This window comes from Lingula anatina, unplaced genomic scaffold (assembly GCF_051362555.1).
Source record: "Lingula anatina isolate TDL-2025a unplaced genomic scaffold, LinAna3.0 unanchor82, whole genome shotgun sequence".
Taxonomy (NCBI): domain Eukaryota; kingdom Metazoa; phylum Brachiopoda; class Lingulata; order Lingulida; family Lingulidae; genus Lingula; species Lingula anatina.
Genome location: NW_028257603.1, coordinates 1,143,116 through 1,160,779, shown reverse-complemented (window position 1 = coordinate 1,160,779; position 17,664 = coordinate 1,143,116). Strand labels below are relative to the sequence as shown.

The window sequence follows — 17,664 nt, the reverse complement described above, 5'->3', positions numbered from 1 at the left end:
ATGGGCCCATCCCATTACCTTCAAAATGTTTATGCAAAGTAAGACTTTTCTCCTTTCTTTCATTACTTATGGTTTGATTAATTTTCATTTATTGTACATCTGTATATCTAACTGTATGTATTTATTCTTTAAGAATTAGAAAAAAAAAAGAAAGTTGCAAAAGGCTGTACATGCAATTCCAAGATTAAGACACTCTCATAAATACTAAGACAATTACTGTAGAATTCTGAAGGTTTTATTACATAAAATAAATGCACTATCACAAGAAAAAATCACTTAATCTTCTTTTCATGCATTTCTGTAAACTTTTTAAGATATAATCTTGAAAATGAGCAAGTGCTGCAATGTTACATGAAGGTATTCTAACATTAATTAAATTAACTTTCAGTTAAAATGACTCCTGACGTAATGCCACTACTCAAGACATGTTATATTGGATGTAGTCATTTTACACCTTCATCTGCAATCATGCAACAATGACTTTCATTTTTTAATGTAGCAATGGTAAACAACAAAATTTTATATCTGGATATAAAATTAAATTGTGTTAGGTGAGAAAGGAAGAGCACAATCTGCACATATCTCAGTTTGTCACTGTATGAGCTGATGTCAGCTAAGATAAGACTTCGGAGTTATAAGAAGTGAATCAGCAACTGAAAAGAAAAAAAGTATAAATTATTTTTCAATTTCAATTTAGCTAGATTATCGGAACTCCTACACTGCCTAAATATGTCATTTTAACCAGTAACTACACAACAACTAATAAGTGTGTATTAGGCAAGTGCAGTTTATATGCTGAGGAGAAAATGTATTAAATGGTACCATTGCATTAAAGAAATTGTGCTAGATGTAACTCTTAGGCTTTTCACATCAGGCAGTATACTTAAGCAATATATATGGCCTCTTCGTACAATTAGAGTAATATATAATACTAAGGGTAATCCGTTTTGGTGACTCTTTTTCATTTTCATTGTATCGCCATGCAGGCTAGCTGCTTTGCTGTCAATTGCAGAAAGTGCATCAGCATATTTGATGTGAAAAGGACCTTAGTAGAGATGATGTTAAATCTGCCATACTTGAGGCTGCTATGTATATCTGTGTTTTGTGAAAAGTATGGTTATATTTTAATAATTATATGGCATCTCCTCTTATAACTTGTCTCCACTTTATTACTCACTGCGCTGTTACTGAATCCTGCTGGGCCATTACTCCCTCTATGTTTTCACTTACAGATTCAAGAAATTTTGCACTTCTGGGTCCCAGAAATTAAGGTGTAATTTTGATTTTAAAAAATTGGTTATTACACAAAGTTTTTAAATTTAATAATAAGTTATTATATTTAATATGTTGAATTTTCTAGGGTGAATCTATACTGAAGTGGAGTAAGGTTACCACAGTGAAGTAGTGCTTAACAATGCTGGGGAGAAATGGCAGTGGTGTTAAAGGATGCAAAGTAACTAATTATGTTCTGCTTGTGCTTGCACACTTACAGTCCTGATGCAGTAAATTCTCCAGAATGAGACCAACAAACCCGTCTTTGATGGCTTCAGGGTAGGTCTCTGGTAAATCATGGGTATGGGGCTCAAAGAACCTAAAATATATCACATAAATGTATGGCAACTTTTGCTCAATTAAATCAACTATAGAAAACAATAAAATATCTGAGTGTGTAGTAGTTATTATAGCACAGAAATAAAGACTGGAGGAAGCTGTTAAAATTGGTAATCTTGTCTTTTTACTCAGCTGCCCATCAATGGGTACATACTTTTAAGCATAAACATAGCAGAGAATAAAATGTGCTCTCCATAGCTATAGTACAGACACTATGTGTGTGCAAATGTGTGTTATATTTACATATGGTGTGTGTTCCCCTTACCATCCTAAATGATGACCACAGCGAGGACAGACACTGACCCTCCAGGTCAGCCCAGGGAACCAGGAATGTTCAATAAATGCCTGGAATCAATTAAAGGAAAAAAGTCTAAAAATAGGTAAACAAAAATATGCATAATATGGTGTCTAGAATCCAAATGAAAGATGGATCATTTTTCTATTTGTTTATTTATTTATTTATTTTTTTGGTAGACAGCTTGAGAAATGAGCTGACACTTCCCCAGCCAATGTTTCTGTACATGGACAGCAAGCAAGTGAAATATTGGCTGGTAAAGTATCAGTTTATTTCTCATGGTATTGCAAGAAAAAAAAAAAAACAACAACAATAAACTTTCAAATCTTATTTAAATTCTATAGCTAATCAAACTTTTCAACATGATCATTTTCTTCTATTTTTTTTTTTTTTTTGTAAATATAATTGAAGTGACAGTGAAAGTCAGAAATTCAAAGCAGGCTACACTACAGATGCTCTTATTTCACAAAATTTACCAACTGCATAGCACAGACTGAATATTTTCAAATCACATTACCTTATTTAACTTATAAACATCTGCCTTTTGAGCTGCAATTATTTCAAACTGACTTCCTGAAATTAATAATAATAATAATAATAATAAATAATAATAATAATATATAATAAAAACAGTTCAGTTGATAACGCTAGTACAATAGCATATGCTTTAAATGAGTTATATATGTATGTTTATGACTCTTATTTCATTTTTCATATGTATAACTTTGCAGACTTAACACAGTTCATTACAACCTGCATTCCCACTAAATATACACAATTTATACAACTGCATGTGGTAGCCTTCTTTTCCTGCAATACTGTTTATGATATCATATATTACATTAATGATTATAATATTCGCAGGGAATTCTTGTTATGCATGTACATCATCACATCCCTTTCAAGTACACTTGGATATATTTACCTTGTGGATTTTGAAAGAGCTGTATGAGGACTTCCTTCACGCCCAGTATTGTGTCGTTTCTCTGTCTCAGGGCCAGTGGACTAGGTACGTGTAACAAATGTGACGCCTTGGCAACCTCATGGCCACAGTGACGACATAGTAAATAATCTGTAACGCAATTACAAGTAAAACATATCAGGTATAATAAAACTGAAAGTAAATCATTTCTAAAGGGACCAAAAAATCATTTAAGCTATTAGACATGATTTTGAAAGGCCTGTCATCTATAAGCGCTTTTCTTAAAATTGTTATCATTTATGGCTGATTTCAAATGGGTGGTTCTTTATCTGAAAAAAAATGGACCTTTTACCATGAAACCTTCATGTACCTAGATATAATTTTGCCCAAAGGAGACCTTTTTCTGGCAAAAAAATGGGTTCTTTCGAATACCACCAATCGACCTGGCTACAGAACTGCTGATTCATTGATGCGAGTTGACCAAAAGTTAGGATATCATTGCTGGTTAAAAAAAAATGTCGTACTTAATCTCAGAAATGATGTATATATAATTAATCTTAGACATGATTTGTAATTTCAATATCGCTAATGTCACAAGTGATCTAGAAAAATCTATTTCACCGATGGGAAACCTTGTTACAAAGATAATGTGTATGTGCATGGTTTGGTGTGTAGTGCCAGACGCAGGTAGAACCGGTCGGATAGCTCAGTAGGTAAGAGCACTCGCCCTGTTAGCGAGAGGTCCCGGGTTCGATTCCTGGTCTGGCTGGTGATTTTTCTGCACTCACCCCAAATCGCTACAGGTGTACTTGTACATCTGATGTACAACAGTACGTAATATTTATTATTAATTTAAAATTAATTATTAACATTTTTCCAAGTTCTAATCAAGTTGCCCATGTTCCCTTTGCTATACTTGTTTTATTTTTAACCGTTATTATTATTATTGTTGTTGTTGTTGCTATTATTATTCATTTATTTTTGGGGAGGAGGGGGCCGGGGGGGGGGGGGGGGGGGGTGGCCAAGTAGAATAATAAGAAAGCCATGCAGATATACCGGTACATGTATGCAAATAAATAGCACAATTTTGGAGTTTCAAGCACCAAATATATATGGGTCTGAACACATACAGCATTCACATGTTATTTACAAAGATACACGTACAATATGTCTATTTCATTCAGATAACTTGAACAAACGATTAGGCTTAGCAAACTGTATATTCGAATACTATATAAGTTTCAGGTGAGCAAATAAACGCGCCGCATATACCTTCAAACTGCTCTGGGTGCCCTAACGCCGATGCCAAAGTCACAAAAAGAATGAGCGAACTACTCCAAGATGTCCACGGTGGCATCTGTGCTGTTACAAGGGGGCTGACATTTTTAGTGGGATCTTCGGGATGTGTTATGAACAACCTGTGACCTGAGCACCGCGTTTGTTGCCGCTGTTCCAACATCCTCCCTCCCCTTTTGGAAAATTGCCCCAATTTAGTAAAACGTATTCAAAGTGTCACAAATGTGTAAGTATGTATTAAAGGCATTAATCAGTGGTTTCCGGCTTAATCCACAGCTTAAAAAGTATATTTGTGATCTTTGTGGCATTACTGAAATACTAGGTAGATGTTTTGCAGAGGGTAAAATTTGACTTCATAGAATCTATATAAACAGAATGTAGGGCGGAGCTTGTTGCGGTAAAAAACCTGGCAGATCGAAACAAAATTGACGCTCAAGGACACAAAATGAGAAGAATATATGTTGTCTGTACGATAAAATGGTAGTGAATATCTGTATTGATCTCATATCTAAGTACTAAATCAGTGAAATAAAAGTTGTATTGAAAAAAATCTTAACAATCAGCTGGTTGTCACTTTTGATTGATTGACAGTTTTAGAACTTTAAACCAATCATAAGGTAGAAACTATTGCAATGAACCAATCAGCGGACCAAAACAATGTCACGTGGTACACCAAGTTTGCCGGTATTTCCACGCCTCCCATCTAGACCAAAACAAACCGCTGATGTAAGCAACCGGTGAAACTGCGACATCAACTTTAAGGCAAAAAATCTAATAAATCTCCTGGTATTGCTTACCCCAAAAACCTTAGAAAAGTGGAACGATACCTTGGGGAACGGTTGAGGGAGTTTCGAGAGACGATGTTTGGGACAAGACGCCTAGCGAAGCGTTCTATTGTAGGCACGAGAGTGGCTGCTCAGTGGCAAGATGGACGGTATTACTCGGGCGTTCTGGAGGGGTCAAATCCGACACCGAACGGTCGGACTTTTTACACCGTCAACTTCGACGATGGTCACACAAAAGAGATCCTTGACACTGATATCATTGGTCCGGGTTTTCAGAGTATCACGGACGCCAAACTAAAGCGGGGCCAGAAAGTTTTCCTCACCCATCATGGCCGGGAACTGTCAGGGGTGGTGATAAAACACAACAAACCCGAGGACATTGTGATCATTATACCGGACGCCGGGGAAGACCAGGACAGTGTTCCGGAGCTCATGAGACCGCTGGAAGAGGTTCGGCTGTTAGAGAGTCGAAAATCTGCCAGATTGCAAGACATGGACACGGATTACTCAAAGATGGCGGACTTGAACTTAAAAAGCGACCCGACTCCTTCGATAACTTTGTCCTCAGAAACAAACAAGAAAAGGACAGTGTCACAAGTGATCGACGTACCGTTGAGGACAGGGTAAGTTTTTGTAGGGAGAGAAAATACAGAAAAAAAATTATCAAATTGATCGTATTACTATTCTATGTAACAGTGTAAGATTTGAGCTCTAGATTAAACGTCAAAAAACGCAAATTGGGATTTTCCCCAACGGTTTATTTTCGCGTCATCAAAAAATTCCCTCTGCCACGGAAATATTGGCTATTAAATACAGGTCAAAGAATTTTCGTACATGTCAAGAATTACTGAACAAAACAGCTGTTGAGGAGAATTCGTGGGGGTTCGTGACCGGTGGCGTAACATCAACGTGCCCATGCGCGCACCGCTAAAGTTGGCAAAACTAGGTCACCCTTAAACAGCTGTTTGACACGGAACGTGATCGTTTACTGCGCGGCGTCCAGGCACGCGTGCTGCGGCATCGCGGTTCACGTTAACAATGCCGCTGTATGGTAACTGTATATTGTGAGCAACGTTATTGGCGTCGTAGGGGGTGGATCGGGTTTTTTTTCTTGCATCATGCATTTCTCAGTGCGATGCGTTTTTTTATTGATGTAAAATTTTTGCATTGGTTTTTTGAATGAGTACAGAGAAATTGTAATAAAGGGTTGGGGACAGTAAGTTGTAACTTTTGCCGTTTGCGGAAAGTAAGGAAACAAGAATTTGGAGGTGAGAAGTGTAATATATGATAACATTTTTCGAAGAAGAATAAAAAAGATGATGTTTTTCACCCTCACTGTCCTCAATTTGAAATATTAATCATATGCATATTTGTTGCATATTTTCAATGTATTTCCTTTGAAAATTTTACTAAAGCAACAATTTTATATAGTATAATATGATAAAAAAATGTTGCCACAGAGTGATATACAGTGGAATTGATTTGAGTGAGTATTGCTCCATTTCATGATATTATGCAGATAATATTTATTACTCATATTGTGTCATTTATATTTTAGAAGGGGGTTTCCCAGAGTGAGAGTTATAAATAGCACTCCATTATTAATTGCACAATCTTGTGACTTGCAGAGTCAAATGCAGGATTTTTTATAAGGAGGGTTTAATGTCTATTCATTTAATTTTATAAAAATCCTACTGCCATTGTTGTTTAATCTCTTATGTATTCTGGACTATTTGACATTAATTCTTGATCCAGTTAAGGATTTCATTACTTTAGAAGGAATTAGATTTTCTTGAATGGGAATGTTTTGGATGTATTTGACTGAGAGCTCAGTCAGAGTGGTTTTACCTCCCCCCTTTAAAAATTATCAATGAATAAATACACTAATGTCAATCAATAAAGAAACTGAATTTGCCCTTGGAATGTTTTTAAAAATAGCATATAGCTTTGTTGACATAAAGCTGAGATCTTGTGATCAACAGTATTACATAAGGCAAGGTCGGAGTCCTACTCCTTCACAAAACTTGTTAAAAGCTTCGTTGTGGAGGGTTCTTCCAAACCCTCTCTCTCCCAACACACACACACACACACACACACACACACACACACTGATAGCTGCATTATTGCCACCACCAAATCCTTTCTAAATTGGCCCATGCAGCAGAAGATATAAATAGCATCTCATTGCTTACTTGACACATACAAATCTACTGACCTGATATAGCAAGCAGGGAAAGTGTACTCTCAGGTATAAGATAGGGCTACTGATAAGGTATGACCACAAGTGCTTGCTGGGATATGTGCTTATCTTAATGGGGAATTTTTATTTATAACAAGACCATGCATGGAGGCTTCAGTTAATTGACCCCTCATCGATTTTTGAGTGGGGGGGGGCATACAAATTATTATCATTATTTTGAATATTCTCATTTTGTCATTATTATTGTACCACCAGCGTTAGCGCTGGCGGTACACATGGTTTTAGTCCCGTCCGGTCCGTTCCGCCGGCTCCTGCGGCTCCGCCGGCTCCGCCGGCTCCGCCGGCTCCGCCGCCATGTTACCGTTACCGCTTCTCCTCCTAGACGGTAAGGGCCCCCATACCCATCTCTTGGATTTAGGTCACCTATAATCTCAACTCGTTCCACGTAAAATTTGGGCTTTGTCGGTATTGGGGTCTAGGTGTGGCATTCATTGCAATGCACCCTTGTCCAAAAATGGCAAAATTAAATGCTAATTATCTACCCTACGGAAGGAATTATGGGAAAAATTTCTACAGACGGCTTTCCAAAAGTCATATGTGTAGATTTCAAATATGCCCTTGGATTTGACCTTTGACCTTTATTTCAAGGTCAAACAGGCCAAATTTTTCAAAAAAATGAATTTTTTTACGAAAAAAAAATTATTTGCGCTGTTATTCAGACACCACACAGACTTAACCAATAATATTATTGGAAAATGATACCCTTCAGGTCATCTTTCATCTCCGTGAATTTGGGGTCAATCGGTGCATTTTAACGGGAGTAGCGGCCATAAGATACCGAAACTGAAAACTGTCTCTAATTCGGGGACCGTTAATGCTAGAGACCCATTCTTTTTTGCATTTTGTAGAGCATGTAAAGCCCAACACTGGAGGTGGTCTCCGTTTTTTTGTATTCCATACGGTTTTCGAGCTACGCTGTGTCAAAAAGTACATATTGGTGGTGAAAGCAAAATGTGCAGTACGGTAATGGATAATAAATTTTGAACTCTGGAAAAATAAAACATAAGGCTTGGCAAAGCAGACAACTTGTGGTCAAAAATGACATTATTTCATCAAATTTGAACTTCTGGAACTTCAGAGCACCTCCCATTTCAAGAATTTCGACCAAAATGACCTTTTCTTTATTTTAATTAATTTTTTCTGTAGGAAATTTATGGCACATTAAGGTAACTCCAAAATTATAACATTTAGTCCCTTATATCTCCAAAACTGGCAGAGATAGGTCCATAGTTACTATTGAAGTTGAATAGGAAGTCATATACTGGCAATCTAAATGTGACCTTGAAATTGACCTTTGACCTACTTTTCACCATGAACTGAACTTTGCAAATTTTGCTTCCCTTTTATCTTCAAAACTGGCAGAGATAGGTCCATAGTTACTATTGAAGTTGAATAGGAAGTCATATACTGGCAATCTAAATGTGACCTTGAAATTGACCTTTGACCTACTTTTCACCATGAACTGAACTCTGCTAATTTCTTTCTCTTTTAACTCCAAACCTGGCAGAGATAGGTCCATAGTTACTATTGAAGTTGAATAGGAAGTCATATACTAGCAATCTAAATTCGACCTTGAAATTGACCTTTGACCTACTTTTCACCATGAACTGAACTTTGCAAATTTTGCTTCCCTTTTATCTTCAAAACTGGCAGAGATAGGTCCATAGTTACTATTGAAGTTGAATAGGAAGTCATTTACTGGCAATCTAAATGTGACCTTGAAATTGACCTTTGACCTACTTTTCACCATGAACTGAACTCTGCTAATTTCTTTCTCTTTTAACTCCAAACCTGGCAGAGATAGGTCCATAGTTACTATTGAAGTTGAATAGGAAGTCATATACTGGCAATCTAAATTCAACCTTGAAATTGACCTTTGACCTACTTTTCACCATGAACTGAACTTTGCAAATTTTGCTTCCCTTTTATCTCCAAAACTGGCAGAGATAGGTCCATAGTTTTTATTGGACTTGAATAGGAAGTCATATACTGGCACATATTGGTGGTGAAAGCAAAATGTGGAGTACGGTAATGGATAATAAATTTTGAACTCCGGAAAAATAAAACATAAGGCTTGGCAAAGCAGACAACTTGTGGTCAAAAATGACATTATTTCATCCAATTTGAACATCTGGAACTTCAGAGCACCTCTTATTTCAAGAATTTTGACCAAAATGACCTTTTCTTTATTTTAATTAATTTTTTCTGTAGGAAATTTATGGCACATTATGGTAACTCCAAAATTAAAACATATAGTCCCTTATATCTCCAAAACTGGCAGAGATAGGTCCATAGTTACTATTGAAGTTGAATAGGAAGTCATATACTGGCAATCTAAATGTGACCTTGAAATTGACCTTTGACCTACTTTTCACCATGAACTGAACTTTGCATATTTTTTTTCCCTTTTATCTACAAAACTGGCAGAGATAGGTCCATAGTTACTATTGAACTTGAATAGGAAGTCAGAGATAGGTCCATAGTTTCTATTGAACTTGCATGGAAAGTCATATACTGGCAATCTAAGTGTGACCTTGAAATTGACCTTTGACCTACTTTTTATCATGAATTGAATTTTGCAAATTTTGGTTAACTTTTATCTCCAAAACTGGCAGAGATAGGTCCATAGTTTCTATTGAACTTGCATGGAAAGTCATATACTGGTAATCTAAATGTGACCTTGAAATTGACCTTTGACCTACTTTTCACTATGAACTGAACTTTGCAAATTTCTTTCTCTTTTAACTCCAAACCTGGCAGAGATAGGTCCATAGTTACCATTAAAGTTGAATATGAAGTCATATACTGGCAATTTACTGTGACCTTGAAATTGACCTTTGACCTACCTTACGATGAACTTAACTTTGATTGTACCATTTTAAGTTATATTTATTTTTTTGCATATTTTGAAAATTCTTGTTGATTGCATTTTTACAGCTTGTCAAGCATAAGACTGGTGGCTGTGTCCCTTCTTTTGTGTATGTGGGGGTCTATACGAATGCACTTGCTCCAGCTGGTGGTACAATATTCGGAGGCGGTATCGCCTCTCTGATCCTCTAGTTGTTATTGTACAAACTCATGTTAATATTTTGTTGAAGTTATTGCTATTTTTCTCAGTGTTGTGTTCACAACAAAAGAAAAATAAACAACAGAATTGAATTGGACAACTGAGCTCTCTGCGTGCACTTGATGTTTATTTAATTCAGGAATCTAAGTGGAATACATTTCACAGTTTATTTTCCACTGTTTGGGCTGGGTCACATGCCTATGGTCATGTTCTGCTTGAATTAACTGGCTTCAAAACCCATTTACAGTGCATGTATGGTGGTGTTGCCCAGTAGTCCCTTACCTACACTGGTCTATCGTTTCATTGTGTGAAAAGCTCCAGTGGCCAGACAATTTTCACGGTGCCATGAAGATAAACAGTTAAAAAATATCCACAATAAATTCGGCAACCGTAGGATGCGCCAACATATAGATAATTGCGATAGTATTTATGCCAAAACATCAAAATGAATAGCCCTGCCGTTCCAATCGGCAATCCTCGACTGTCGAGTGCGGAGACATCCGAGTAGTTCCAAGTGCTGCCGTTCTACCCTTTAAACCAATCAAAGCAATGGAAAGGGGTCACGTGATCACTTGACCTACATCTGATCGATGTAAACAATGAATTTCCATGCGAAGCTTGCACATTTAATAGATGATTCCCATGCGTTGTTTCAATAAAAAAAATACGTCCTAGGTTTTTAAAATCGATGTCAATATCGAGAGAAAGATTTAAATAGTTGGAAAATACATGTATTTTAGGTGTATTTATATAATTGGCTAAATGATGACGTGAATTCACGGCAAAAAGGTATGTAGTATAGCCCGTAGACTGTGCACTGTACCACTTCTACAATCGCACACAGGTCACACTATTACCCAATATAGTGATCATATAATCACTTGCATGTATGTTCAGTAATGTTACATTGAATGCATTTTAAATTCTCAGGTGTGTTAAAGCGCATATAATCACTTAAAATTATTTGACTCAATATTTTACACTGATAAATAGTATAAATATATGTGTAGAGTTACAAACTAGGTATCATGCGGACTGTCTGTTTATGAAGCTGGCAAGTGCTCAAAAAATTATTTCAAAAATATATAAGTGCTTCACTAGGTAGAATAATTGAGTTTTTTATGTTCAAGTTTATCTTTAAATTGCAGAGGTACAATTTTTAAAGAAGTTTAATTGTTGCAATTAATTGCAGCATTGTCTAGTAATAACAGCATATTAAAAGAAATAACAGCTCACATTTAACAAGGCTTTTATGATATATATAATATATTTTTCCAACTTAATTATTTCAACTGTGAAATTATAAGTTTCTACATTTCTTGTGCATATCTGAAAAAGATTAATAAAATGCCATTCGAACAGGTACACTTAAAGTTTTGCAAATGGATTTTAGGTCTAAGAAAGCAGGCTAGCAATACCATTTTTAGAGCTAAGCTTGGCAGTTACCCTATTATTTCAACTATAACTAAACCTGTCTAAAGATTAGTCTTAGACTGGAACAACTAGTACTAGTACATAATAGAACTGTAAATCAGGTGCACAGTCTTGAGCAAGATACAAAGGGAAACACATGGACAGAATCTATCCGAAGATAACAACCCACCAAAGAAATTATATCAAATAGAAAACCTTTTAGAAATATTGAACATAAAAATCGAAAAACACTTCTGGCAGGAATTAAATAGCTCAATCTCAAACAAATTAAGGGCATACAAAACAATAAAAAAAATATTATGAATGTGAAAATTACATCAAAATGAGTGTCTCCCCATTAAATATCAAAACACTTGCAAAAATTAGACTAAGTGACCACAACTTTTTTTTTTTTTACAAATAATGCAGATAGCTGGCAGCACTGGTGACTTTGATATACCAAACCCTGAGACTGATCTCAATTTCTTGGGAGATGGACCTTGTATTTTGGGAAGAGTACAACTGGTTGATGGTTCTGTAAAAGAAGCAAAATAACATTTTACTTTTCATACCATATATATTAGTGCATTATAATGTGCAGATACTGACTACTACAGAAACAACTTTAACATTGGATAAATATCCAAGTGGGTGTAACAAAGATATGTAAAAATAGTAATGTGCTCAAAATTCAGTTATAAAAACAGTTGCCCTGTATAAATAAAAAGACAACATAGAATACATATTTCAAATAAAAACATCTGGATACCTGGATACACAAATGATTTAGCAAATACAGAGCAGACCGCAAATCCTTGATTGTTGCAAGTGCAATTGTATATACAATCACTATGATTTAACTATAAAATAAATAAATAATAATGAAATAAGATAAGACAGTCGCATGTGAGTTTATCACATGATTGACACCAAGTGATATTAACAACTATAATTACATATATCCTCATGATTCAAAGGGCATAGGGTAGGTATAGGATTCAATGTATTAGTGGCTCAACATGTTCCTTTTATGAGGAACTAAGCTGTAACAAACTATAGGCAAATGAGACCCACTGTTTAATATTTGTTGCAACTAAGACAAACTAGAGGATCAGAGAGGCGATACCGCCTCCGAATATTGTACCACCAGCTGGAGCAAGCGCATTCGTATAGACCCCCACATACACAAAATAAGGGGTGCAGCCACCAGTCTTGTGCTTGACAAGCTGTAAAAATGCAATCAACAAGAATTTTCAAAATATGCAAAAAATATATATAACTAAAAATGGTGCAATCAAAGTTAAGTTCATTGTAAGGTAGGTCAAAGGTCAATTTCAAGGTCACAGTAAATTGCCAGTATATGACTTCCTATCCAACTTCAATAGTAACTATGGACCTATCTCTGCCAGTTTTGGAGATAAAAGGGAAGCAAAATTTGCAAAGTTCAGTTCATGGTGAAAAGTAGGTCAAAGGTCAATTTCAAGGTCACAGTAAGATTGCCAGTATATGACTTCCTATTCAACTTCAATAGTAACTATGGACCTATCTCTGCCAGTTTTGGAGATAAAAGGGAAGCAAATTTTGCAAAGTTCAGTTCAAGGTGAAAAGTAGGTCAAAGGTCAATTTCAAGGTCACAGTAAAATTGCCAGTATATGACTTCCTATTCAAGTTCAATAGTAACTATGGACCTATCTCTGCCAGTTTTGGAGATAAAAGGGAAGCAAAATTTGCAAAGTTCAGTTCATGGTGATAAGTAGGTCAAAGGTCAATTTCAAGGTCACAGTAAGATTGCCAGTATATGACTTCCTATTCAACTTCAATAGTAACTATGGACCTATCTCTGCCAGTTTTGGAGATAAAAGGGAAGCAAAATTTGCAAAGTTCAGTTCATGGTGAAAAGTAGGTCAAAGGTCAATGTCAAGGTCACAGTAAGATTGCCAGTATATGACTTCCTATTCAACTTCAATAGTAACTATGGACCTATCTCTGCCAGTTTTGGAGATATAAGGGACTAAATGTTATAATTTTGGAGTTACCATAATGTGCCATAAATTTCCTACAGAAAAAATTAATTAAAATAAAGAAAAGGTCATTTTGGTCAAAGTTCTTGAAATGGGAGGTTCTCTGAAGTTGCAGAAGTTTAAATTTGATAAAATAATGTCATTTTTGACCACAAGTTGTCTGCTTTGCCAAGCATTATGTTTTATTTTTCCGGAGTTCAAAATTTATTATCCATTACCGTACTGCACATTTTTACGGAAGCCGACTGGTGCCATATGTTGAAAAAAAAAATTATCTCGAAATTTCGAGATAGCATTTTTTTTGTTCAAATTTCAAAATACTATCTCGAAATTTCGAGATAAATTTTTTTGCTCAAATATCAAAATGCTATCTCGAAATTTCGAGATAATTTTTTTTTTGTTCAAATTTCAAAATGCTATCTCGAAATTTCGAGATAAAAATTTTTTTTGTTCAAATTTCAAAATAGTATCTCGAAATTTCGAGATAATTTTTTTTTCTACATATGGCACCAGTCGGCTTCCGTACATTTTCCTTTCACCACCAATATGTACTTTCTGATACAGCGTAACTCGAAAACCGTATGGAATACAAAAAAACCGAGACCACCTCCAGTGTTGGGCTTTACATGCTCTACAAAATGAATGAAAAAGAATGGGTCTCTAGCATTAACGGTTCCCGAATTAGAGACAGTTTTCAGTTTCGGTATCTTATGGCCGCTACTCCTGTGAAAATGCACCGATTGACCCCAAATTCACGGAGATGAAAGATGACCTGAAGGGTAACACTTTCCAATAATATTATTGGTTAAGTCTGTGTGGCGTCTGAATAACAGGGCAAAAAATTTTTTTTTCATAAAAAATTTCATTTTTTTGAAAATTTTGACCCATTTGACCTTGAAGTAAAGGTCAAAGGTCAAATCCGAGGGTATATTTGAAATCTACACATATGACTTTTGGAAAGCCGTCTATAGAAATTTTTCCCGTAACTCCTTCTGTAGGGTAGATAATTAGCATTTAATTTTGCCATTTTTAGACAAGGGTGCATTGCAATGAGTGCCACACCCAGACCCCAATACCGACAAAGCCCAAATTTTACGTGGAACGAGTTGAGATTATAGGTGACCTAAATCCATGAGATGGGTACGGGGGCCCTTACCGTCTAGGAGGAGAAGCGGTAACGGTAACATGGCGGCGGAGCCGGCGGAACGGACCGGACGGGACCGAAACCATGTGTACCGCCAGCGCTAACGCTGGTGGTAAATTTTTTTGTTCAAATTTCAAAATAGTATCTCGAAATTTCGAGATAATTTTTTTTTCTACATATGGCACCAGTGGGCTTCCGTACATTTTCCTTTCACCACCAATATATACTTTTTGATACAGCGTAACTCGAAAACCGTATGGAATACAAAAAAACCGAGACCACCTCCAGTGTTGGGCTTTACATGCTCTACAAAATGCAAAAAAGAATGGGTCTCTAGCATTAACGGTTCCCGAATTAGAGACAGTTTTCAGTTTCGGTATCTTATGGCCGCTACTCCTGTGAAAATGCACCGATTGACCCCAAATTCACGGAGATGAAAGATGACCTGAAGGGTAACACTTTCCAATAATATTATTGCTTAAGTCTGTGTGGTGTCTGAATAACAGGGCAAAAAATTTTTTTTTCGTAAAAAATTTCATTTTTTTGAAAATTTTGGCCCATTTGACCTTGAAGTAAAGGTCAAAGGTCAAATCTGAGGGTATATTTGAAATCTACACATATGACTTTTGGAAAGCCGTCTGTAGAAATTTTTCCCGTAACTCCTTCCGTAGGGTAGATAATTAGCATTTAATTTTGCCATTTTTGGACAAGGGTGCATTGCAATGAGTGCCACACCCAGACCCCAATACCGACAAAGCCCAAATTTTACGTGGAACGAGTTGAGATTATAGGTGACCTAAATCCATGAGATGGGTATGGGGGGCCTTACCGTCTAGGAGGAGAAGCGGTAACGGTAGCCGTCCGGCGGAGCCGGCGGAGCCGGCGGAACGATCCGGACGAGACCGAAACCATGTGTACCGCCAGCGCTAACGCTGGTGGTACAATAAATCAAGTTTAAAGATCTAATAATTAATAGGGAGCCCACTAGCATTCTGCTGCCCAGATTAATATCAGATGCCTTGAATAAAAGTGACTCTTCTCTTTAAACTGAACTACATCTACCAGTCACCCTACTCATTATAATTATTCCTTAATTGATACTGTTTGTCAACGTATTTCTTTATTGATACTATTTATGTATACCTTTACTGATTTTATTCATAAGGGAAAGTTACAAGGATTATTCCTAACAGTCCTAATTAAATTAATCACATTGCAGCTTGTTCTGTGAAAAGCTATCCTACTTTTTCTGGCTCACAAGATACAGTAAATATTCCCTAAAATACATTCTCATTGAAGTTGGGCTTAGCCTATACATATTTATATTCACTAATGGTTGCACATGTGCAACAATGTAACTGGGGGGGAGGAACACTCCACAAATAACATAAAAGATTCTACCATGATACTTAAGCCTCTGTCTCATAAAATCCCACCATAACATATGTTTGTATATCTTGTTGTGTGAAGCCTTACATTATTTTGTGTAAATGCAATGCTAATATGGATGAACTAATAATGAGATGTTAATCATGGCAAGAACATACAGCTAGCTTAGGCTGTATTCCCAGAGCTTTTAGATTGATCTGTCCCCGCAGGGAGTCTCACTAGATTACTGTCAGATAATCCGGCTTAAATGTCCGTCCCGCCTACTACAAGCTGTAAGGGGGTATTTAACTTTCGTGTCCGCCCCACTGACAGCTGTTTAGCGTGAACCCCTAAAGTAGATATATCTAATCTCTGGAAATGGGGTCTTATTCAACAGAGAATGAGTTGTTTCATATCTTAAAACCTCTAAGTATTTACAAATAAAATAATAATAACACTAATAAACTTTTTTATCATTGTCTTTTTTTTTTCTTTCTTTCATATCACTTTTATCAGTCACATATTGTTATGTAACATCAGCCACGTACAATGTAAACATCACACGATCAGGGCTGATTTAAAAACAAATTACAATATGTTGACATACCTTCTTCAGCAGGACTGCCTTGTTTCTCAGCTTTCTCATACTTCTTTGCCGCCTGAGATAGCCCCTTCTTGTTAGTTAGCTTTCTGTAGCAAGAAAAGTGACATCGTGGTTTGGCTTCCCAATCGTCGAATCCTTTATCTAAATCCGTACTGTACGGATCCACTGAACAGCAGCGGCTTCTCTGCTGCCAAATTTCCGCCATTGTTTCGCTGCGACTCTAAAATTTTCCCAGCGAACACGTGTGATGGTATCTAGAGTCTCTTAATTAGCTACCTTCTTCTATGTGCATGCAACACGAAAGATGAGAATTTGGCGAAGATTTCGCGTCTCCCTCCTCAGACTCTTCATTACAGCCGACCATGCTGCTTTGTTTACATGGCATGGCCTGGTGGGAAGGTGACGTGACCCCCTTTCCGTTGCTTTGATTGGTTAATCTGATCTGAATCTGATTAAAAGGCTCGAACGGCGGGGCTATTTATTTTGATGTTTCGGCATAAATACTACCGCAATTATCTATATGTTGCCGCACCTCTCGGTTGCCGAATTTATTGTGGATATTCTTTTACTGTTTATCTTAATGCACCGTGAAAATTGTTTGGCCACATCACATATTGAAGGAAAGAGCTTTTCTAAACGCTTTTATGCATATCAGGTGGGGGACTACAGGGCTTATCTTAAAATAATTTACCCTGAGGGGTCTATGTGTTGGTTTGCATCCTCATACTTGTACGTGGCTTTTGGTTCATATATGTACGGTAATTGCTATTGAAAGGCCTAACTTTTCTTTATTTTTTTTTTCACTTTTTCAAAATTTATCATTTCCATATGCTTACTGTGGTATACTTTCTGACTCAAAGAGAACTAACTCACTAACT

The 17,664-nt window shown here is 36.5% G+C and overlaps 3 protein-coding genes across 3 annotated transcripts; 1 reads left to right on the top strand and 2 right to left on the bottom strand.

Annotated features, from left to right (window-relative positions):
• Window positions 1-493: 493 nt before the first annotated feature.
• On the bottom strand, window positions 494-4,293 carry LOC147759155 (uncharacterized). The gene is made up of 6 exons (XM_086998442.1): window positions 4,101-4,293; window positions 2,832-2,978; window positions 2,424-2,479; window positions 1,877-1,956; window positions 1,491-1,591; window positions 494-653 (listed from the first exon to the last, which is right to left on the bottom strand). The coding sequence occupies exons 1-6, from the start codon at window positions 4,285-4,287 to the stop codon at window positions 610-612; spliced, it is 615 nt and encodes a 204-aa protein (XP_086854568.1). The 5' UTR covers window positions 4,288-4,293; the 3' UTR covers window positions 494-609.
• Window positions 4,294-4,914: 621 nt separating this feature from the next.
• On the top strand, window positions 4,915-5,565 carry LOC147759154 (zinc finger protein 395-like). The gene has a single exon (XM_086998445.1). It carries the CDS (start codon window positions 4,985-4,987, stop codon window positions 5,534-5,536), a length of 552 nt encoding a protein of 183 aa, XP_086854571.1. The 5' UTR covers window positions 4,915-4,984; the 3' UTR covers window positions 5,537-5,565.
• Window positions 5,566-11,334: 5,769 nt separating this feature from the next.
• LOC147759153 (uncharacterized) lies at window positions 11,335-17,447 on the bottom strand. The gene is made up of 2 exons (XM_086998443.1): window positions 16,790-17,447; window positions 11,335-12,184 (listed from the first exon to the last, which is right to left on the bottom strand). Exons 1-2 carry the CDS (start codon window positions 16,989-16,991, stop codon window positions 12,033-12,035), a joined length of 354 nt encoding a protein of 117 aa, XP_086854569.1. The 5' UTR covers window positions 16,992-17,447; the 3' UTR covers window positions 11,335-12,032.
• Between the last annotated feature and the right edge of the window lie 217 nt (window positions 17,448-17,664).